This window comes from Notechis scutatus, chromosome 2, assembly GCF_049901735.1.
Source record: "Notechis scutatus isolate UNSWTSFEM ecotype Mainland chromosome 2, rNotScu1.2, whole genome shotgun sequence".
Lineage (NCBI taxonomy): Eukaryota > Metazoa > Chordata > Lepidosauria > Squamata > Elapidae > Notechis > Notechis scutatus.
The window spans coordinates 151781400-151800505 of NC_142010.1; the positions used below are offsets into that span (position 1 = coordinate 151781400).

Genomic DNA, 19106 nt, shown 5'->3' on the forward strand with positions numbered 1-19106 from the left:
CAAGGGATACCAAGCCTGTCTTCAATCTCTATGGAGCCTGCCCCTCCAAAATGTTATTTCTTCATACATCAATTACTGAAAAGAGTGAGGGCTGCTATTTGAATTCTTTCAAAACCGTTGCCCCTTACATTCATTTTTTTAGGAACTTTGTCAAGCATCCCAACTGCCTTGACACGCTGGACAGAAGAATGTAAAGTACTTGATGCAGAAAGTATGCATGATTGTGTTTCAGGTGAGCTAATGAGTACCTTCCTTCAGATAGCATTCTCCTCCCTTAAATTGACTGTGCTTGACTAGAAGTCTTTCCTCCATTCAGTGGTCAAAGTTCCCATTATCAACCACCTGGAAGCCTTGAGGGATGAAGAGCTAGAGGAAAGAAGAGAGAAAAGACGCAAGCAATTGGCAGAGGAGGAGGCCAAAGTGTCAGATAAGGCCAAAGATTCAGAAGACAAGGAACAGAATCCTCAGGTTGGCAGTCAAACTTGACTATTTGTGGATTAAGGTGCCCCTAAAAATCAGGCTTTAGACTTTCAAGGCCTTTTCTGGATGGCATGACTGCCAAAGTTGGTTGAAGAAGGATCAGCAGCTGTAAATACGTTTGGTTGAGTTAGTACTTCCTGTTGCAGAATACAAACAAGATGTGTTTATGAAAGGAAGGGAGAATTGGCCCTAACTATTTGTTGTTTCTAAGTGACTTTATCCCAGAATCATCACATTTTTCTCCTAAACACAACCCAATCAGCTCTTTCTTCTTCTTTATTTCATAAGGCTTATGTTCCAATTCAGCAACAAAATAAAGGAGACTGGTTTATTAAATATGATTAATAATGAAATACTGTAGATTATTACTTGCAGAAATTCCCGACAACAGAAAAACAAATAAATTTAATTGAACAAAATAGGAAAAATGAAATACTCTAACAAAAAATAGAAACGACTTCAATTATCTTTCTATGAATCTGTGAATATTATTAGTTTTTCAAGAAAATATTTAGGATGCTTACTAAGTATCTGTTCAGAGTTTTGCAGCGTAAATTCAGCACTAGAAAAGTAAACAGAGATGGCTGATGCTTCATTTAACGTCTTTATAAACATATTAAGTAAATTTTACAATACCAGTTATAGATTTCTCCAATATGGAGCAAACTCAAACAGAAGCAGACATGTTATAGGTTCAGAGCAGATTAGTAACTCGGGAGCTCAGAAACAGACATCAGTTTCACTTTAGTTCAGCAGGCAAGCAAGCAAGTTCATTTCTCTTTCAATAGACAGACTTGGAGTTTATATAGAGCCACGCTAGGCTACCCACGCCTAGGCTACTTCTAGTTTCAGTTTCCAAACAGTCCTCATTGGCTGACTTAGTTGCTATGCCTATTCATTGGCTGACCTTGTTACTATCTTCAATAGATTTAGAACAGTATACAGTGCCTTCCAGCATATGGCAGTTTGAGGTTTTTTTTCTTACTATGAATAATAAAATACTAAATATTTGATATTTGTAAAACTGTTTAAGAAGAATAATGGTTAATTAAAGGGGATAAATAACCTTATATTCTCTGCATGTCTTTGTAGTTGCATTGGATTTTTGGATATTAGGACAGAACTAGCAATTACGGTTCTGTCTTTCTATGTGTTTAATGGCAATGTATAGAATATGTTTACTAGCTTTTATGTGGAATTGTCCTTAAGTTTGCTTTACAGGACTAGAAAAAAAAACCTATTGAGACACTGGGTGGAAATAACACACAATCTCCTTCCTTTCCTAAAAAGAAGGTGTAGCTTAGCATTTTCCTATCTACATTGGTCTTCAGAGCCTGAAATGGACTGATTGAATTCTGCGTCATTCTGATTTTGTATGTTTGTTGCCTCTGTAGGGACCAGTGCCACAGTCAAATAGTTCAGCTGAGCAGAATCTTCCAGGTAATTTATTTTCTTCTGGATGTTTGATTGGTGTCTTATTTTCCTCCCCCAGCTTAGCTCAAGCAGATGCTGTTCCCGGGCCCCCTGGGATGAGGTAGTAGATTGTATAGTTTTAGGGTCATACCCGGTCTTGGAGATAACTATACAATCTACTGTCTTTCCTATGAGGATTCCTAATTCCATCATGCCACCATTGCCTACTCTGAAGAAGAAGATTGCTACTGAAAGATTACTACCTAACTCCAGCAAGGAACTGGGAATCCAAACCCTCATGTCTAGATGCAACACGGGAGATTTTGTTGTTGTTGTTGTTCCATTGTTGGGTTTGGCTGGGTGTTTGCCGTAGAATATTGTATCTTACAAACTGCAGTTGTGTGCTTTGAGTAGAGAAATTCCAAAGAGAGTGTTCTCTTCAATCTATTAGAATCAGTACAGGGATAAGGGGAGGATCTTCTATAGCACAAACAATAGAAATAATATTTTGCCTTCATACTATATGCCTTTGTGCTTCTTGCTCCTACCAGGGTGAGGTAGTAAGTTGTATTGTTGTGGGGTAGGGATTTGTGCCCCAAATCAGAGATAACTATACAACTTACTACTTTCCCTGCGTGGGGTAAAGTACCCAAGATTGTATTTTGGTTTTTTTCAATGCACTTAGTTTTGTGTGAACTTGGAGCTTTATTTTACTAAAACGGGAGGGGGGGGGAGCCAAGGCCCCATTTGAAATCCTCCTGCTGCTCAGCAGGTTGGGTTTTAAACCAGCCTCCCTCACTTTCTTGGCTCCCAGATGGTGCCACCCATCCGGACGGCTACCCCGCAGTCTCAGCTGCCGCCAAAGACACCTCGGCTGGCCCTAAGCAGACTCTGGTCACATTGGAGAGCCCCCAGCAGCAACAGCAGCAAGCAACAGGGGCAGGAGAGCTCCCTTCGGAGCTGGTGGGGCAGTCCACTGCTCAGGCTTCTGGGCAGCTGCTGATGCCAGTGGAGCAGGAGGACTCGGGCCCTGGGAGGCTGAGCACAGACGCTGAGGCCACACAGATGGAGCTTTCACCTGCCCCCACCATCAGTAAGTGGCCCTAGACTTCACCCTGCAGCCACTGCTGCCCCTTTCTGTCCCTTGTGCATACGTGTGCAGTCATGTTTCTTTGTCCAACGTTCAGCATATTTTTTCAAGGGTTTATATTTGTATATGGGTATGTGCGTATGAAATTTTAACATACATGTGTAATAATCCCCACTGTGATATAGTCTTGGTTATAGCAATCTTTTTTAAAAACATCTTTATTTTAAAAACTTGGTCTTTTTATGGAGGAGTGATTTCAAATTTTGACTCGAGTAATGAAATGTTGAGCCAATTTATTTGGGTTATTCTTCTCCTTTGATAATTTTTCCAGGAAAGTTCTGCAGTCTGCCACTACCAAGTCTTTTAGTACATTACAGCCAAAATGTGGCATTGTTTTGTTGAATGGAAAGAATAGCTTCTTTCAATTCAACCTGGTGCTTGATTAACAACATTTTCAGTCCAGTATTTCAAGCAATATATTCTGTCCTAATTTTGTTGGATGAGAGGACTTCACATCCCAGAGAGCTGTGGTCTTCTATGAATCTCCGTGAAAGAATTTGAGTTCCCTGCCCATAAACACTTGGTTTTGCTTTTCCCACCAGCTTCACTCTCTCCAGAGAGAGCTGAGGACTCAGATGCCTTGACTGCTGTCAGCAGCCAGTTGGAGGGCTCACCCATGGACACCAGCAGCCTGGCTTCATGCAATCTGGAAGAAGGCGTGGCGGAGAGTGGTGGAGCTAGCACCGTGGAACAGGCGGGCACCGATGCTGTGGTGACAGCAGCCGATGCAACCCAACAAGGGCCAAATGCCCATACTGCTAGGGAGGGCCAGCCTGATCCCAGCCAGCAGGTGGATGATGGGTAAGGGCAAGAAAACAAATATCATTGTTCCGCCGCCACTGTCCGCTTCCAAAGAGGTTCCCTATCAATAACCTCAATGATTACGGACCAGTGGCATTCACTCCTATCATCATGAAGTGCTTTGAGAAATTGGTCTGCCGGCACATCATTTCTGGTCTTCTGCATACATTTGATAAACACCAGTTTGCGTACAGAAAAAATAGATCTCCAGAGGACTCTATAGCCATCACTCTTCACACTGCTCTGACTCATCTAGAACAGCAGGAGGGCTATGTGAGATCAGACATCCAGCCCTTGCTTATCAATGGAGACCGAGTGGAGCAAGTGGCCAGTTTTAAGTTTCTGGGTGTTACCCTAAAAGAGGACCTGACCTGGGGTGCCCACATTGCAGCCCTGGTCAAAAGGGCCCAGCAGAGATTATACTAGCTGAGGCTTCTCAGAAAACAACAACTGAATGAGAAACTGCTGGTGACCTTCTACCGCTGCACCATAGAGAGCATTTTAACATACTGCACCTCTGTATGGTTTGCCAGTTGCACAGTGGCAGATAGGAAAGCACTCCAGAGGGTTAATGTCATTGCCCAGAAGATCATTGGTTGCCCTCTCCCCTCTTTGGAAGAGCTTTATAGCTCCTGCTGCCTTAAGAAAGCTCAAAACATTCTCAAAGATCCATCTCATCCTGGGAACCCTTTTTTTGAACTATTACCATCTGGCAGACGGTACAGAATTATAAAAACAAGGACAAATAGGCTGAAAAACAGCTTCTATCCCAGGGCAGTAGCTCTTTTGAATTCTGCTGTATAGTGCAGTTTTGGTGTGGTGTTGGGGGTTTCCGGTTCAATGTGTGGAAGGTGAAGGATGTGTGTTTGTGTTTATTTTCGTGGTCTTGGTCATGATGTGCACTGAAGATGGTGTTTGATTTTGTTGTACGAGGTGCCATGACAATAAAGTAAACTAAACTAAGACGGTGACCTGTTTTGTTTGTGTTAGGCCTGCACTAATTATTATCACTCTTCCCTGCTATGCAGCTCCCCACCTGCATCCTCCTCTGAGAGCTCCTCCACCAGAGATTCAGCTGCAGCCATTTCTGGTGCGGATTCTCGGGGCATCTTGGAAGAGCCACTTCCTTCCACCAGCAGTGAAGAGGAAGACCCTTTGGCAGGTAAACATTACAGGAGCGAAAAAGATAACAGCGATGGGCTTTATAATAGTTAACTTTTCCCTGTAAGCACCATCAATTGTGTACCTAACGTCCCTTTCCAACAGGAATAAATCTTCCTGAAGGTGTCGACCCATCTTTTTTGGCTGCCCTGCCTGATGACATTCGGCGCGAAGTGCTGCAGAACCAGTTGGGTATCCGGCCTCCTGCCCGTTCAGCTCCTACCACCACGGCCACAACTCCAACCCCTCCTGTAGTGGGCAATCCTGGTGTGACAGAAGTCAGTCCTGAGTTCTTGGCTGCTTTGCCCCCAGCTATCCAGGAAGAGGTATTACTATATACTTCTTAAGGGTGTAACTCAGAATCGAAGCCATTAATTCACAGAAGTAAAAAATTGAAGCTGTCCACCGTGGTCCACCGTGTTGCATTGCTTAAAATAGGATTGTGTTAAATTATTCTTTAAATTATTCTTTCTAAATTATTATTTAGTCATACTTAGAAATATAGAAAACTGATGGCAGAAAAAGAGTCCGTTGAGTCTGTCCTTTCCGTTTTTTCTTTTTTCTTTTAATTAATTATTATTTTTATTTATTTTTATTTTATTTTTTATTTTTTGTTGGATAATGGGCTATCCTAAGCTTGTTTAAACTCAGTTACTGATGATTGATCTTGCTGGAAGTTGGTTCCATGCTTCCACTACTCTTTCTGTGAACTTATTTGCCTAATTCTCTTCTGTCAAGTCTCCAAGGAAAGGAATTCCATGCTTATCCAAGTTCGTGAAGTCTGTTTATGAAATAGACATCCACAATTGGTCTTGCTCTTTTTATGTAAAGATTTATTGTTTTTAATCAAGACAATAATGCAATGATATCAGAATCAAGCTTAAGTGCTCCTGAGAAACTCATACAGATATTCCAATTGTTAATTATTTCGTGAATATTTCTTTTATAAGATCTTTCTTAGTTAGCTTTTCAAACATTGTAGGAGGAGAACCGTGTTAGTCTATGATGGCACAAAAACAGGAGTTCTGATAGTATCTTTTCTGATAACTAAAATTTATTTTAAAAGCATTAAGTTTTCGTGACCTGCAAGTCACTTCCATCAGCTGAATCAGCTGGTGCACTGGATCAGCTTCCTCCTTCCTTAAGGCTTAATTTCATATCAGCCTTTCATTTATTCATACTGGATAATTGGCATTTTAAACTTAGCTGTTTTAGGGGACATATTGGTTGAAGAAGTGCTTTGCTTGTAGAAACTACTTGGCCGGCATATAAGGCTTCATTGTGACGGGGAAATTGTTGGTTTCTATATTTTGATCCTGACCATGCCCAAACTTTCAAAATCTTTTTTTTCTATTCCAGGTGTTGGCACAGCAGCGGGCAGAACAGCAAAGGCGTGAGCTTGCGCAAAGCACAAGCTCAGACACACCCATGGATCCAGTGACTTTCATTCAAACACTGCCATCAGATCTGCGGCGCAGTGTGCTGGAAGACATGGAGGATAGTGTATTGGCGGTCATGCCTCCCGATATTGCTGCTGAGGCCCAGGCTCTGAGGCGAGAACAAGAAGCACGCCAGCGTCAACTAATGCATGAGCGCCTCTTTGGCCACTCTAGCACTTCTGCCTTGTCCGCTATTTTGCGTAGCCCAGGTAAGGCAAGCCTTTCTTGTTTTGTCCTTGTATGATCTTTGGTTTATTAGATCTCTTGATTTAATTGCTTTGCTCTCCTTTTCACTCTACCCAGCCTTCACAAGCCGATTGAGTGGAAACAGAGGTGTCCAGTATACACGCTTAGCTGTTCAAAGAGGAGGTACCTTCCAGATGGGTGGTAGCAGCAGCCACAGCAGGTACAGGATTTTTCTGGAGGGGGGATACCCTATGTGATAAACTGAATTTGTTTGGAATCGCAAAACTAAAATAATTGCTCCAAACTAGTTATGCTATTAACATGGAGGGGGGCTTAATTTGAAATCTAAAAATTGGACTGGCCATGATCTTGCCTCCAGAAATAAGAAAATACCTGTACTTAGCCATTCCAAAAAGTCCTGCCTTTTGATCTGCTTCACTAAACTGAAAGACAGACTGGAGTGGTTTGAAAATAAAGAGCAGAGCTATAGTTTTGAGAACCAGCAGCCTTGAGGATAAGCATTTGATTCAATATTTGATTCAAACTTCAATGGATTCAAACTCATTCTGGTTAACAGGTAGAATTAGCATTGACAAGAAAAAAGAAATGTTCAACTCACTGAAGTTATGACATAAGCAAACCTGCCTCTACTAAATGAATCTCTCTTTGCTAGGAAGGGTTTCTTTGGGATGCCTTAAAGAATTACCTTGTTTTTTTGGAGTATGGTATAAACTTCTCTGATATTTCTATTGTTGCTTCTTAGACCATCAGGCAGCAATGTAGACAGTCTGCTGCGTTTGCGTGGACGCCTTCTACTGGACCATGAGGCCTTGTCCTGTCTGTTGGTCCTGCTTTTTGTAGACGAGCCAAAGCTGAACACGAGCCGGCTTCATCGGGTATTGCGGAATCTTTGTTATCATGCACAGACACGAAACTGGGTGATTCGGAGCCTACTTTCCATCCTGCAGCGCAGCAGTGAGAGCGAACTGTGTGTGGAGACGCCCAAGGGAACTGTTGCCCCAGATGACAAAGGCAAAAGGGCAGCCAAAGGCTGTGGTCCGGACAACCGGCCACTTGACCTGCTGCATAAAATGGAATCCAAAAGCTCAGGGCAACTTTCTTGGCTCTCAGTTTCCATGGATGCAGCTCTGGGTTGTAGAACCAACATCTTCCAGATCCAACGAGCAGGAGGCCGCAAGCACACGGAGAAGCATGCTGCTGCTGGTTCCACGGTTCACATACATCCACAGGCTGCCCCAGTGGTCTGCCGCCATGTACTTGATACTCTCATCCAACTTGCCAAGGTGAAGGCAAGAGATTTTTAATGTACTACTCTTGATATGATGAGGAAAAGCAGTTTTCCCCATTTTGAGGAATACTCGAAGAAGTAGGCCAGTTTGTCTTAGAGAAAACGGTTGAAATATTACAGTTAAGAAAACAAAATTAATTCCATGTATAAATCAAGATGACAAGGCTGATTATCACAAGGAGGTAGATGTAGAAAAAAATGCAACAAGTTCCTAAATAGAAAACAGTGAGCTATACAGTTATACATATGTGTAATAGTATATCTTACTTACAAGATTGAAATCCATCTTGTTCATCAGTGTGCTGAAAACCATAAAAGAGAACCAGCATAAACACACTTTAAAAAATATGTATAGAATCACAACTAATTTTAATGGAGAAGAGTGAAACTGTAGTTCCCATTTCAATATTTCCAAGCTGCTTTTTAAATTCTTAGGCTTGAAAAATGAAATACGAGTAAATTTACTTCTCCCTTGTGCTTGGAATACATTGATCCAGGTGATTGTCGCCAGAATTGTCCTCATTGTGGGTTGATATGGCAAGAATTCCATTGCAGTCGGCTGCAGTGTCCCCCAAAGTCCACGTGCCACACTAGAAATACAAAAATACTGTAGTCTTTTCTGATCCTGCTTGTTTTATCCCAAAGAGTTGTGTGAATTTAAAGGTAAAATATGAGGAATGTACAGCTTTTTTCTTTCAGTGGTAGAAGTTACCCTGGAATGGTTTCTCCACACCTACCTGCTGCAGTTTCAGGATATTGATGCTTAAGTCTTTTCAGTGGGAAAACTTACCCCAGTTCCAGACCTGCTCACTAAAAAACATGGTGGTTCCATAGAGCACTATTTTTATGAATCTTCCTTATATTACCAGTTGTATTCAGCATTTATTTAAAATGAATCAAGGTTTGCTGTATATTTGCTTTATGTCTATCCAAATGGAGCTGCAGTTAATCAGTTTTCTTCCGGGTTACTGCAGGGTAAGAAATACTACCGCTATTCTAGACAAGGTGCAAGAATGCTTATTAATACCCTGTTTCTCCAACAATACGGCCTCCCCCAATAGGAAGTCCCAGCATGTTTTATAGGCATGAAATGAAATTAAGCCCCTCCCCCCAAATTAAGGCCTATATTAAAACATGCGAAATGGGGGGGAATAGTGGGGGGGGCTTGCCGTTAGGAAGTACTTTTGTTGCACACCCGGATATGGTGCTGCCTGCGTTGACCCCGATACGAAGTGCCCCACCAACACCGAGGTCAACATCCAAGCCATTGACGCCCGCCCACCCGAAGATGCAAGGGGGGGGAATTAAGTCACCCCCGAAAAGACGGCCTAGCCATTTTTTCGGGGCTCAAAAAAAAAATAAGACCTGGCCTTATTATATGAGAAACACGGTATTAACGCTAGTGTTCGAAAATTAGTTTTAAAAGTGAGTTGGCTGATTTTGTTCTCTACTTGGAGGGGCAACTGTTCAGTGCTAGTGCTGTCCATTCCTTTTTATTAGCTACCATTGACAATAAGCTGTAAACATACATTGTGAAGACATTTTCTAGAGGTATATTTTGTGTTCTGTGCTTCTAGTTATATACACAGATACTTCTGCTACAAACTTAAGATATTTATTACTCATAAATCTTCAGTTGGAATAACACAAAAGTGTGTGTGAGATGTAAAACTTTCTACTTTAAGTGTGTTTTTTAAAAAGTAAGCAAATCACAGATTTAGAGAGGATCCAAGAGTAGATACAGTCATACTTTGATACTCAGTTGCTTCAAAATGCATCAAATTTGATATTCAACACATTTTGAAGCAGAAATCTTGTCCAGCCACTCATCTTTCTCCTGGTAGTCGACATGCAGGGAAGAACTTGATGATGTCGGCTGCCTCGTGATTCTCTATTTCTTCTGGTCGAAATACCCAGGCCATGTAGTAAGTCACATGGTTTTTCTCGGTACCCGTCAGTTTTAGTATTCAGCCCGTCTTCCAGAACGAATTACTGACAAGGACAGATATCCCTGTATCGACTAGCCCACAGACTAGCCAGATAAACCCCAAACCCCATATGGATAAGGTTTCAAGAAAGAAGTCAGAACATAGTTTGCCACCAGGAGCCAGATAAGCAGTTGTCCCCTGATACCACTTTGACTAATTTGCTAAGTCAGACTTCTTTCTTTCAACTGGTTGGCTTGACGTTCTTATGGTCTATCCTTCATAATATGTAACCTGTGATTGGCTCAGGACCTTATTTAACTCAGGCTCTGGGTCAGCCAGACCAGCCTGTACTTGCATCTCCTCAAATGCCTCTTTCCCACAGCATTCTCCTCTGCTAATTCATGGTCTGCCTGGTCAAGTTCTGAATCTGAAGAATCCAACTGATCTTTAACATCTAGGCAGTTAATTGCTTGTTTATTTTATTTTATTATTTATTTATTACATATTTATTACATGTATAGGACCTCAAGGTTTATTTTTATTTATTTATTTGTTTGTTCATTAAGTAATTACATTTATAGGACCTCAAGGTAACTCAATTCATCATCCTTCCCCCACCCCCCCGAACCTAGAGAATCTAGCCCTAGAAGATGGCATATGCATGTAGGGGCTTGGGGGTGGTTAGTTAAATTAGGAAAGTGCTATTGTTACATTGTGAAACCAGAGAGGAGCAACTAGTACGTTTTTAACATTGAATGCGGGCTGCCAGCATGGATTCAGAAAGAGGCTTAATTCCCATCCTTTCCTTTTCCCTACCTTTCCAGGTGTTTCCCAGTCACTTCACACAGCAGCGGACCAAAGAGACCAACTGTGAAAATGAGCGGGAGCGTGGTAATAAGCAGTCAAGCAGTCCTTGCCCAGGTCAAATAGGCACAAGCGGCATCTCCACGGACTTCTGGGACTTGTTGGTCAAACTGGATAACATGAATGTTAGCCGCAAGGGCAAGAACTCCATCAAATCTGTGCCTGTGAGCGCTGGCTCAGAAGGGGAGAGCTCCCCCTACAGCTTGGAAGCCTCTCCGCTGGGCCAGCTGATGAACATGCTGTCACACCCGGTGATCAGGCGGAGCTCTCTGCTGACTGAAAAGCTGCTGCGCCTGCTGTCTCTCATCTCCATTGCTCTTCCTGAAAACAAGAACGCGGCTGAGGGGGCAACCAGTTACATTGTTCCTAATGCCACCAGCACCCCAGCTCCTGCCCCTACCCCTGCTCCCACTCCTGCCCCTGCCCCCCTCCCAGTACCAGTCCCTGTTCCTGCTTCTGCCTTGGCAGCGGCAGCTGTAGCTGCAACCGCTGCTTCAATCGCCACTTCTGGGGCTGCTGCCACAGTAACCACCACGTCAACCGTTCCAGCTGCCGTGTCCAGTAAGTCCTCTCATTTGAGGAGGGGAGGAAAGAAAGGGAAACCTAATCTAGTTTTGCAGGGATTATAAGAGATAACTTAGACCTCACACCCAGCTACTAGGACTCTCCCCCACTGACCAGAAAGGCAAAAATCACGTGACAGGGATATTTAGAATACAGTGGAGCAATATATGTACATTGCTGTGCTCCAAAATGAAAAGCAGAATACAAATCAAGTAGAATAAATGAAGCTTGCTAACTCAAAGTAAACATGAAAATATTTGAGTTTTTAAACATAGGAGAGAATGGAAAAGAACCACCCTAAAATACAGATTTTGCCTAGTAGAGAGAGAGAAAGATTCAGAGCCCAGGAAAGAACCCTCATTCTGAGAAACACACACACAAAAATTGCTCCTTACCTGGTTGTCCACATTTACATCTTAAGTATTGATTGTGTTTATATCCTAAATATATAAAAAAGAGTATTTGTGAGTCATGTACATAACTTTTGCTCAGCATATAGTAACGTTTATTTTTATATTTGACCTGCTTAAAGAATAGAATAATTGCAGCAACTAAGTTAAACCATTGAATGGTCCACCATTCCTATGCAGCAACATGCAACAGTATACCCAAGAGTGCAAACAGCCCTCCCCCCCCCCAGGGGGGGGGGGAGGGAGCTATAATGATAAACATCAAAAACACAGCAAACTAGCCAGTGAAGTTGCTTTTTTTTTCCCCAATGCAAAGTCAGATACCAATGAAACCAAATCTAGCTCATCAATACGGAAATCTTTTTGCAGAGAAATGATACTATTGATATCTTGCTAACAATTTTCTGCTTTAATACTTTTGGAGAAAAACATAACTGCCCCTTGGGAAAAGTTAGAGTTTTGGTCCTTGTTTTTTCTGGTATGTCATTTGACAGTATTATCTTTCCAGAAGAGAATTGTATTCAAGCTACATAACTGGAATCACTGGTAATCTTAGGCAAGATTCAAAGTTTCTGGTGTCTTGAGAGACAGGAGCCATTACAGTCTCCAGGGTGATTTTGCCTGATGAAGACATGGTCGGGATGGACTAAAGTTTCTTAAGATGCTTGATGAGTCAGCATAGAGTGAGGATAACTATTATTTTTCAACACTGAATTGATCCAAAGTTGGACTGAAGAATGCTGCATATTCAAATCTAGCCCCATTATAGGCACCCATCTTGAAAATAATATCAGTTAGCAATGAAATGGTCCTGAGCTTCTCATGCCTAATTTACAGTGCATTTGTCTTAACCACAGCAGACAATGTTTTAGCTAGATCTTGCTTGAATTGCTGAGGGCCAACAAATCTTTTACCCCTTCACTTGGAGATAAGCATAAGGTTGCCTCAGTTATAACCAAAATGTTCTGGATGCATTTACTTTTGAAATGTGTTTTCTAAATTGCTGAACTTTCTATTTCATTGGATTTAAGGGATTGGTGTTTCAGTTAATCCATTATCTCTTCTTCAATAGCAATGCGTCTCTTCTGTCTCCTTTTAACAGAGGTGGCATGTCAGCTGTTATCTTGATTAAGAAAGATCTTTTATATTAAAACTTGATCACAAGATTGCTATTTTCTGGGTGGTAGGAGAGATTATTTTAGCTGATGCCTCACATCCCGTACTGTTTTGTTTATCCAGTCATTCTCTGGTTTCTAAAGGTTTGTTGGACATAGCCATTTGGTTTCAAATATATCAGTATAGACAACATGAAAGTTAACAATATTTTAAGAGAATAGTAAGCTGATGTTTTCCAGCTCAAAGCTGCAGTAGAAGTACTATAATGTGCTCTCACAGAATTGCTATAAATACGATTGTGTCTTCCCTTTTTCCTAAAAGCTCAAGGTGAATATGGGGAGGGAGGGTCACTTCTCATGTGATCCAGATAATAATTATGTGAGGCAGGTTGAACTAAGAGTTAATGACTTGTCCAAAGTGCCTGTGAACTTCACGGTTGAATAGAGACCTGAACGTTTCCATTCTCCATCTGCTACCCTAACTATTGTACTTGAATCTATTATCAGCATGGCTTGACTGGGAGAAATATCGATGGTAGAAAGGGTCTCTATTTTATTGGTTTCTGCAATGTGTTGAGACCTCCTAAAATAGAATTGTCAGAAAAAAGTTCAGGAGAGGCTTGCACATACAGTATAGAAGATTTCAATTCATCGGTTGTCAGGTCCTTCAAATACTGAAGTTCAAATCCAAGGTGATATGGATTTTGCATGTGGTCTCTCTCTCTCTCTCTTTGCAGCTATCGCAAAACCAACCAAATCTCCAGCTAAGGTAGGCGAAGGAGGTGGTGGTGGAGGTGGGACTGATAGCAAAATGGCAGCTTCAGGCCTAACGGAGAACCAGCTTCAGCTGTCCGTGGAGGTGAGTGACAATAGAGTGATGGGAGTGGCCCCACATAACATATCAAAGGGGGTGGGTAGAGGCCGAAATGCCTAGCTCTACAACAAAACACTCTTTTCCTCTGCCAGGTGTTGACATCTCACTCTTGCTCTGAAGAAGGCCTGGAAGATGCTGCCAATGTTCTCTTGCAACTGTCACGAGGTGACCCATCCACACGTGACACTGTGCTGAAGCTCCTGCTTAACGGGGCCCGGCAACTGGGTTACACCCTTTGCAAACAAATAGGTAAATTATCTGTGTTGGAAGCACCCTAGATTAAATACCCAAGTCTTGTCTTTTCCTTTGACCATCACAATCCAGAGATGAAGCCAGAAAAAGGGGCTTCTTTAAAAGAAACAATGCGGTGCTCCTGATGTGCAAGTTTAAAGTCGCATTTGACAATACATTGTAGCCAATATTTAGAGCAGTCTCTCCTTGCAGCCAGGATTGTTTTAAAAGCCTTTTTCTCTTTGCTGTAAATTGAGATAATCTTTGTAGATCTTCCTCGGTACAGGGAGCTGCATTCTGCAGGTAGCCCTTGCCTTGTTTAGTGACCATTGGATTTTACAACTGTTGGAAAAAATAGTTTTGTGAGCAGTCCTAACATTTACAACCATTGCAGCATCTCCACTTCAATCACAGGAAGTTTTACTTGACAACCACAGAACCTAGCAGTGGAGTTGCTGGTCCTAATTATGGTTGGCAAGTGAGAATTACCTGTTTGGGCTACTATTAGGAAGCTATTTCTCTGAAACAGTGGCTATTGTTTGGCTATCTGAAGCTATTTCTCTGAAAAAGGGATCGCTGCTTCAAATAGAAGTGTGATTGCTTGTGGTTTTATGGATCTAGATTTGTTTCTGGAGGCCAAATAGATCCTTGGGATCTATTTCCTTGGGAGTCTTTGGATGTTCCCATTGCATCAGAATCCACTAGCAGAGTTGATCAGAAGTACCTTAGCGGATATTACCTGTAGGAACCAAAAATGATTTACGTCCAGGATCACCAATATCCTCCTGGCCACTCCCTCTGATGATCATCCATGAGTTCTAATTTTGCCTGGTACTCAGTTATTTTTGACATGTGAAAGGAACATTTTTAACAGCTGCCACCCCAGTTGTGGAATTGTCTGTCACGGGAAGGTTGGTGAATCCTTTTCACCGTTCCCTGTTCTCTTCCCTGGTGCAAGCGTTCTCTGTTCAGACAGGGTTATTGTTGTCTTGGTTTTTATGTTGGTGTAATTGTCTGCTGATCTTTTAATCCTGTCAGATACAGTATGCAGTCTTGCATACTTTTTAATAGCGGAAATAACAGTCTGGGATATTCTCCTATGGCAGCATGATCAGAGCATTCTCTCTTTCCAGGTACACTGTTGGCAGAGCTGCGAGAATACAATTTAGAGCAGCAGCGCCGAGCACAGTGTGAGTCTCTATCACCAGATGGGCTCCCAGAGGAGCAGCCTCAGACCACCAAATTGAAAGGCAAGATGCAGAGTCGGTGAGTCTCCTCTCAGCTGGTCCTTCTCTCCTCCTGTTGAGTGTACTTCGCTGACCTTTGCCCTTTCCAACCCTGTGCCCTCTCACAGGTTTGACATTGCTGAAAATGTGGTGATTGTGGCCTCGCAGAAACGTCCCCTGGGTGGTCGGGAGCTCCAGCTACCCTCGATGTCTATGCTGACCTCTAAAACCTCCACGCAAAAGTTCTTCTTAAGGGTGCTGCAGGTCATCATCCAATTGCGGGATGACACACGCCGGGCCAACAAAAAGGCAAAACAGACAGGCAGGCTAGGTATGTTGGGCAGGGGATCAATCCAGGCAGATCCTGAGGTTGCATCTGCCACACAGAATCCCCAGCCCAAAGCCCACATTGGGCTGAATCCAAGTAAGTCGGGGCTAGTTCTTCATTCTTTCTCTCTCTCTTTGTGTGTGTGTAGGTACTTCCGGTCTGGGCTCAGTTAGCAGCATCCAGGCCGCTGTTCGGCAGCTGGAGGCTGAGGCTGACGCCATTATACAAATGGTACGTGAGGGTCAGAGGGTCCGGAGGCAGCAGCAAGCAACAACGGTTAGCATGGTGCCTGTGGCGCTTGTAGGCCACTCATTTTGTTTATTTGAAACCCCTTTTTTTCATTCTTTTTTTCTCATCGTTTCTCCCTTATGGTTATCTGCTCTTGTCATCAGAGCTTCTTTGTGCAGGAGAGGGAGCTTCATCACATAACCACAGATATTTACTTCTCAGAGAGAAGGCTTGCTGCAGCAGGCTAGCTTAGGAGCATTGCTCTTTGGAGCTGGCTGGATCTCTTTCTCTCTGCGTCTTTTTAGAGTTGACTGAGAGTTCTTGCTTCAAAACTATTTCCAGAATGTCTTAACAAATTGTGTCCTTAGGGTTTTTCATTCATGCAGAATTGTTTTGTACTCCTAACTGTCTCAACATGTATTCCGTGTTCTTTTTTCGAAGTGGGCAGGTCTCTCTACCCTTTGGATGGCTTTAGACATATTTTTGCTAACTGTAACTTATTTGTTTGAGTGTTGAGAGATCTGTAGTGCAGTGGAGAAAGGTGACAATACAAATAAATGCCTGATCCTCTCTTTCTCAAGTCACTCCACTATGATAGAGCTTGTTCTTTCTTGCTGTGAATAAATTAATCATACTCTGTTATTTCTATACCCCATTGAAACTATACCAGATTGAATGTAATCGTATCACTTATTTTGCTTGGCCTGCTCCTATTGGACTATTTGCCAAAGCAACATAAGAGAGCTCTACAACCCAGGTGGAAAATAGCTTTGGCAGGATCAGAAGAAAATCATGGTTTTGAAATTCCAACTATTTTCTTAACAGCTGAACATTAGAAATACAGCACTTATGGACAAAATCAGTTTGGCACATTTTCCATTTTTGCTTTTTGATTGTTGAATTTATTAAATCTCTAAAAAAAATTAAGATAGGCATTAGGATAACCTTTTGGCAAAGGTGCAAAAAGCAGTAGTCAGGAATCTCTGCTGTGGCCTCATCTGACGGCTCACAAAATAAAGTGCTTCAGAAGGACTCAAGTTTACTGACACGTTCTAGGATTCAACAAAATAACGGAATACCCCAAACTGCTAGAGTTATTAGTTGAATATATGACTGATAACCATGGTTGTGGCTTACCTTTCTCTGCTCTTCCACCTTACTCTTTTCCAAACTTCAAAACAGTTGAAGTGCTTGGTTGTGAATGAGCTGTGGTAGTGCTAACTCAATTTAGACCCAGCATCTATTTTGTACCATACACAATGGTGGTTGTGGAGTAAAGCTGAGTTTTACTTGCAGCAATTGTACAGCCTAGGTTAGAACATCACATCCATTGAGTTACAAAGTTCAAACTCTGAAGGCCTGGTGCATCAACTACTTATTGCTGCCTTTCAGAGATACAACACTGAATTTACTTCTGAGTTTTAGCAGCTAGAAATTATTTATTACATACCAGGCATAAGGCACGTCCATTGGTTGAATACAGCTTTTACTTATGTATGTAATAATAGCTGATACCAAATATGTGAAATCCTCCTCTCCAGACAGTTCATTGATAATCGTTCGCATCTTTGAGACCCTAATTCTCCAGCTTCCCAGGGTTTTTTTCCAGCCAGCAACATTATAAACGGTATTGTAGTAAGAGATGAGTCTCACACATTGATTTTTCTCAGTATAACCGGGTTTACTAATCAAGCCATGATTGGCATAAGATTATTGTTTATGTCTCTTGTTAGATAAACAGTAGATAGAGTCAATATATTGAAGCCAAGCTGCTTTAGTACAGTATGTAACTTCAACTTATAAGTTCTCTCCTGCAGGAAAGGCTCCGATGACGGAATCCCACTTTTTTCCACTGCTGTTATTCGCTTTTATATAATTTCTCATTCAAGTGCATGCAAAACCTTTGCTCCAGGCTATAAATGATCAGCCTTCATGCATCTCATGCTTCTTGCTTTTTTTCTATCTACTTTTGTAGCAATCCCTTTTTGTTAATTTTCTTCCTGCAAATTTTAGCTTGTATGCAGTAGCATGTTTAACCTCTTTTGGTCTTTGTGGTGGGTGGGTGGGAGGGAGGGAAAATTGGTAGTGCTACCATGTACAGTTCAGTGTGATTCCATTTTCTACCCTTTCTTGGGAAAGTGATTGGGCTAATCTCCCAGCACTTAACTTCCCCAGTACTTCTAGGAGACTGCAGCATTTATTGGTGTGTTTCTCTTCTCTTCAGTCGGAGTCAAACCAAGCAGAGGGATCTGTAAGGAGAGATGAATCCCCAATGGATGTGGATCAGCCATCACCCACCACTCAAGACACCCAGTCAGTTGGTTAGTATCATCAGCGTAGAAGGTTAATCAATGGCTGCCATTAATATGGGAAAGCAATTATATCTTAGAATGCCAGCAGTGGACAATCTGTGTATGATCCCTATTTGCACTGCACTGAATTATCTGAAATTGGCAGCCCGCTGCTAAAAAAATTGAGAAATGATTACCTTCTGAGGTTGGCAGAAAACACTTCCCAGAAAACACTTCCTAGTTTCCATGGTGTTTTGCTGCAATGGTCTCCTCTGACACCATTGCTTTCCCATAGTCACAGAAAGCGTAATTATTTTTTCCACATCAGGGCTAGGTAATAAGCAATAATTTAATTGCTGTTTGCCCCTTGTTTGGTGTTCTCTTCTTTTTGGAAAAACACATTGCATGTCACAAATCTGGGAGTACCTGAGGGGAGGGCGGGGAGATTGCTTTTAAAGGTGTGGTCACGCTGAACTCCTCTTCCTTGTTTCCACAGTGTTGGAAGGGTCCCAGCAGGGCGAGAAAGAGAAAGAAGAACGCCCTCCAGATCTTCCTTTGCTCAGTGAGCAGCTTAGTCTGGATGAATTGTGGGACATGTTGGGCGAGTGTCTGAAAGAGCTGGAAGAATCCCATGACCAACACGCCGTGCTTGGTAAGGTTTCGGGGTTGCTTGTATGTGTCCAACTAGTTTAGCCCTCACTTCCTCTTGGGACTTATTTTTTTCTTCTTCTTTCTCTTACAGTGCTGCAGCCTGCAGTGGAGGCCTTCTTTTTGGTGCATGCGACAGAGCGGGAAAGCAAGCCACCAGTACGCGACACTCGGGAAAGTCAGCTGGCTCATATCAAGGATGAACCCCCGCCACTTTCACCTGCCCCACTGACACCAGCCACACCCTCTTCCCTTGACCCCTTTTTCTCCCGTGAGCCTTCATCCATGCATATCTCCTCCAGCCTTCCCCCGGATACCCAGAAATTCCTCCGTTTTGCAGGTAAGCTCAAACTAAGGCACATCAGACTTAAGAGAATTGAAAGAGCACCAGAAATATTACCATAAGATAATTAATAAGGGATGGAATGTAAATGATAAATCATGATTGGTACCATATGGT

At 42.3% G+C, this 19106-nt stretch overlaps 1 protein-coding gene across 14 annotated transcripts in view; it reads left to right on the forward strand.

Moving 5' to 3' along the window:
* Window positions 1-19106, forward strand: part of HUWE1 (HECT, UBA and WWE domain containing E3 ubiquitin protein ligase 1) — a 117769-nt gene that overhangs the window by 94937 nt on the left and 3726 nt on the right. For 8 of the 14 annotated variants that reach the window (XM_026676266.2, XM_087956783.1, XM_087956792.1 and 5 more), the window contains 19 exons: window positions 143-232; window positions 317-468; window positions 1875-1920; window positions 2708-2986; window positions 3586-3844; window positions 4873-5006; window positions 5111-5331; window positions 6365-6653; window positions 6748-6850; window positions 7394-7940; window positions 10692-11292; window positions 13558-13679; window positions 13787-13943; window positions 15059-15191; window positions 15280-15482; window positions 15628-15755; window positions 17932-18028; window positions 18495-18650; window positions 18741-18986. In XM_026676266.2, coding sequence (XP_026532051.1) covers window positions 143-232; window positions 317-468; window positions 1875-1920; window positions 2708-2986; window positions 3586-3844; window positions 4873-5006; window positions 5111-5331; window positions 6365-6653; window positions 6748-6850; window positions 7394-7940; window positions 10692-11292; window positions 13558-13679; window positions 13787-13943; window positions 15059-15191; window positions 15280-15482; window positions 15628-15755; window positions 17932-18028; window positions 18495-18650; window positions 18741-18986 — 3963 coding nt within the window. The remainder of the gene's footprint in view (window positions 1-142; window positions 233-316; window positions 469-1874; window positions 1921-2707; window positions 2987-3585; window positions 3845-4872; window positions 5007-5110; window positions 5332-6364; window positions 6654-6747; window positions 6851-7393; window positions 7941-10691; window positions 11293-13557; window positions 13680-13786; window positions 13944-15058; window positions 15192-15279; window positions 15483-15627; window positions 15756-17931; window positions 18029-18494; window positions 18651-18740; window positions 18987-19106) is intronic. The other 6 variants (XM_087956786.1, XM_087956785.1, XM_026676270.2 and 3 more) reach the window with 3 other exon arrangements.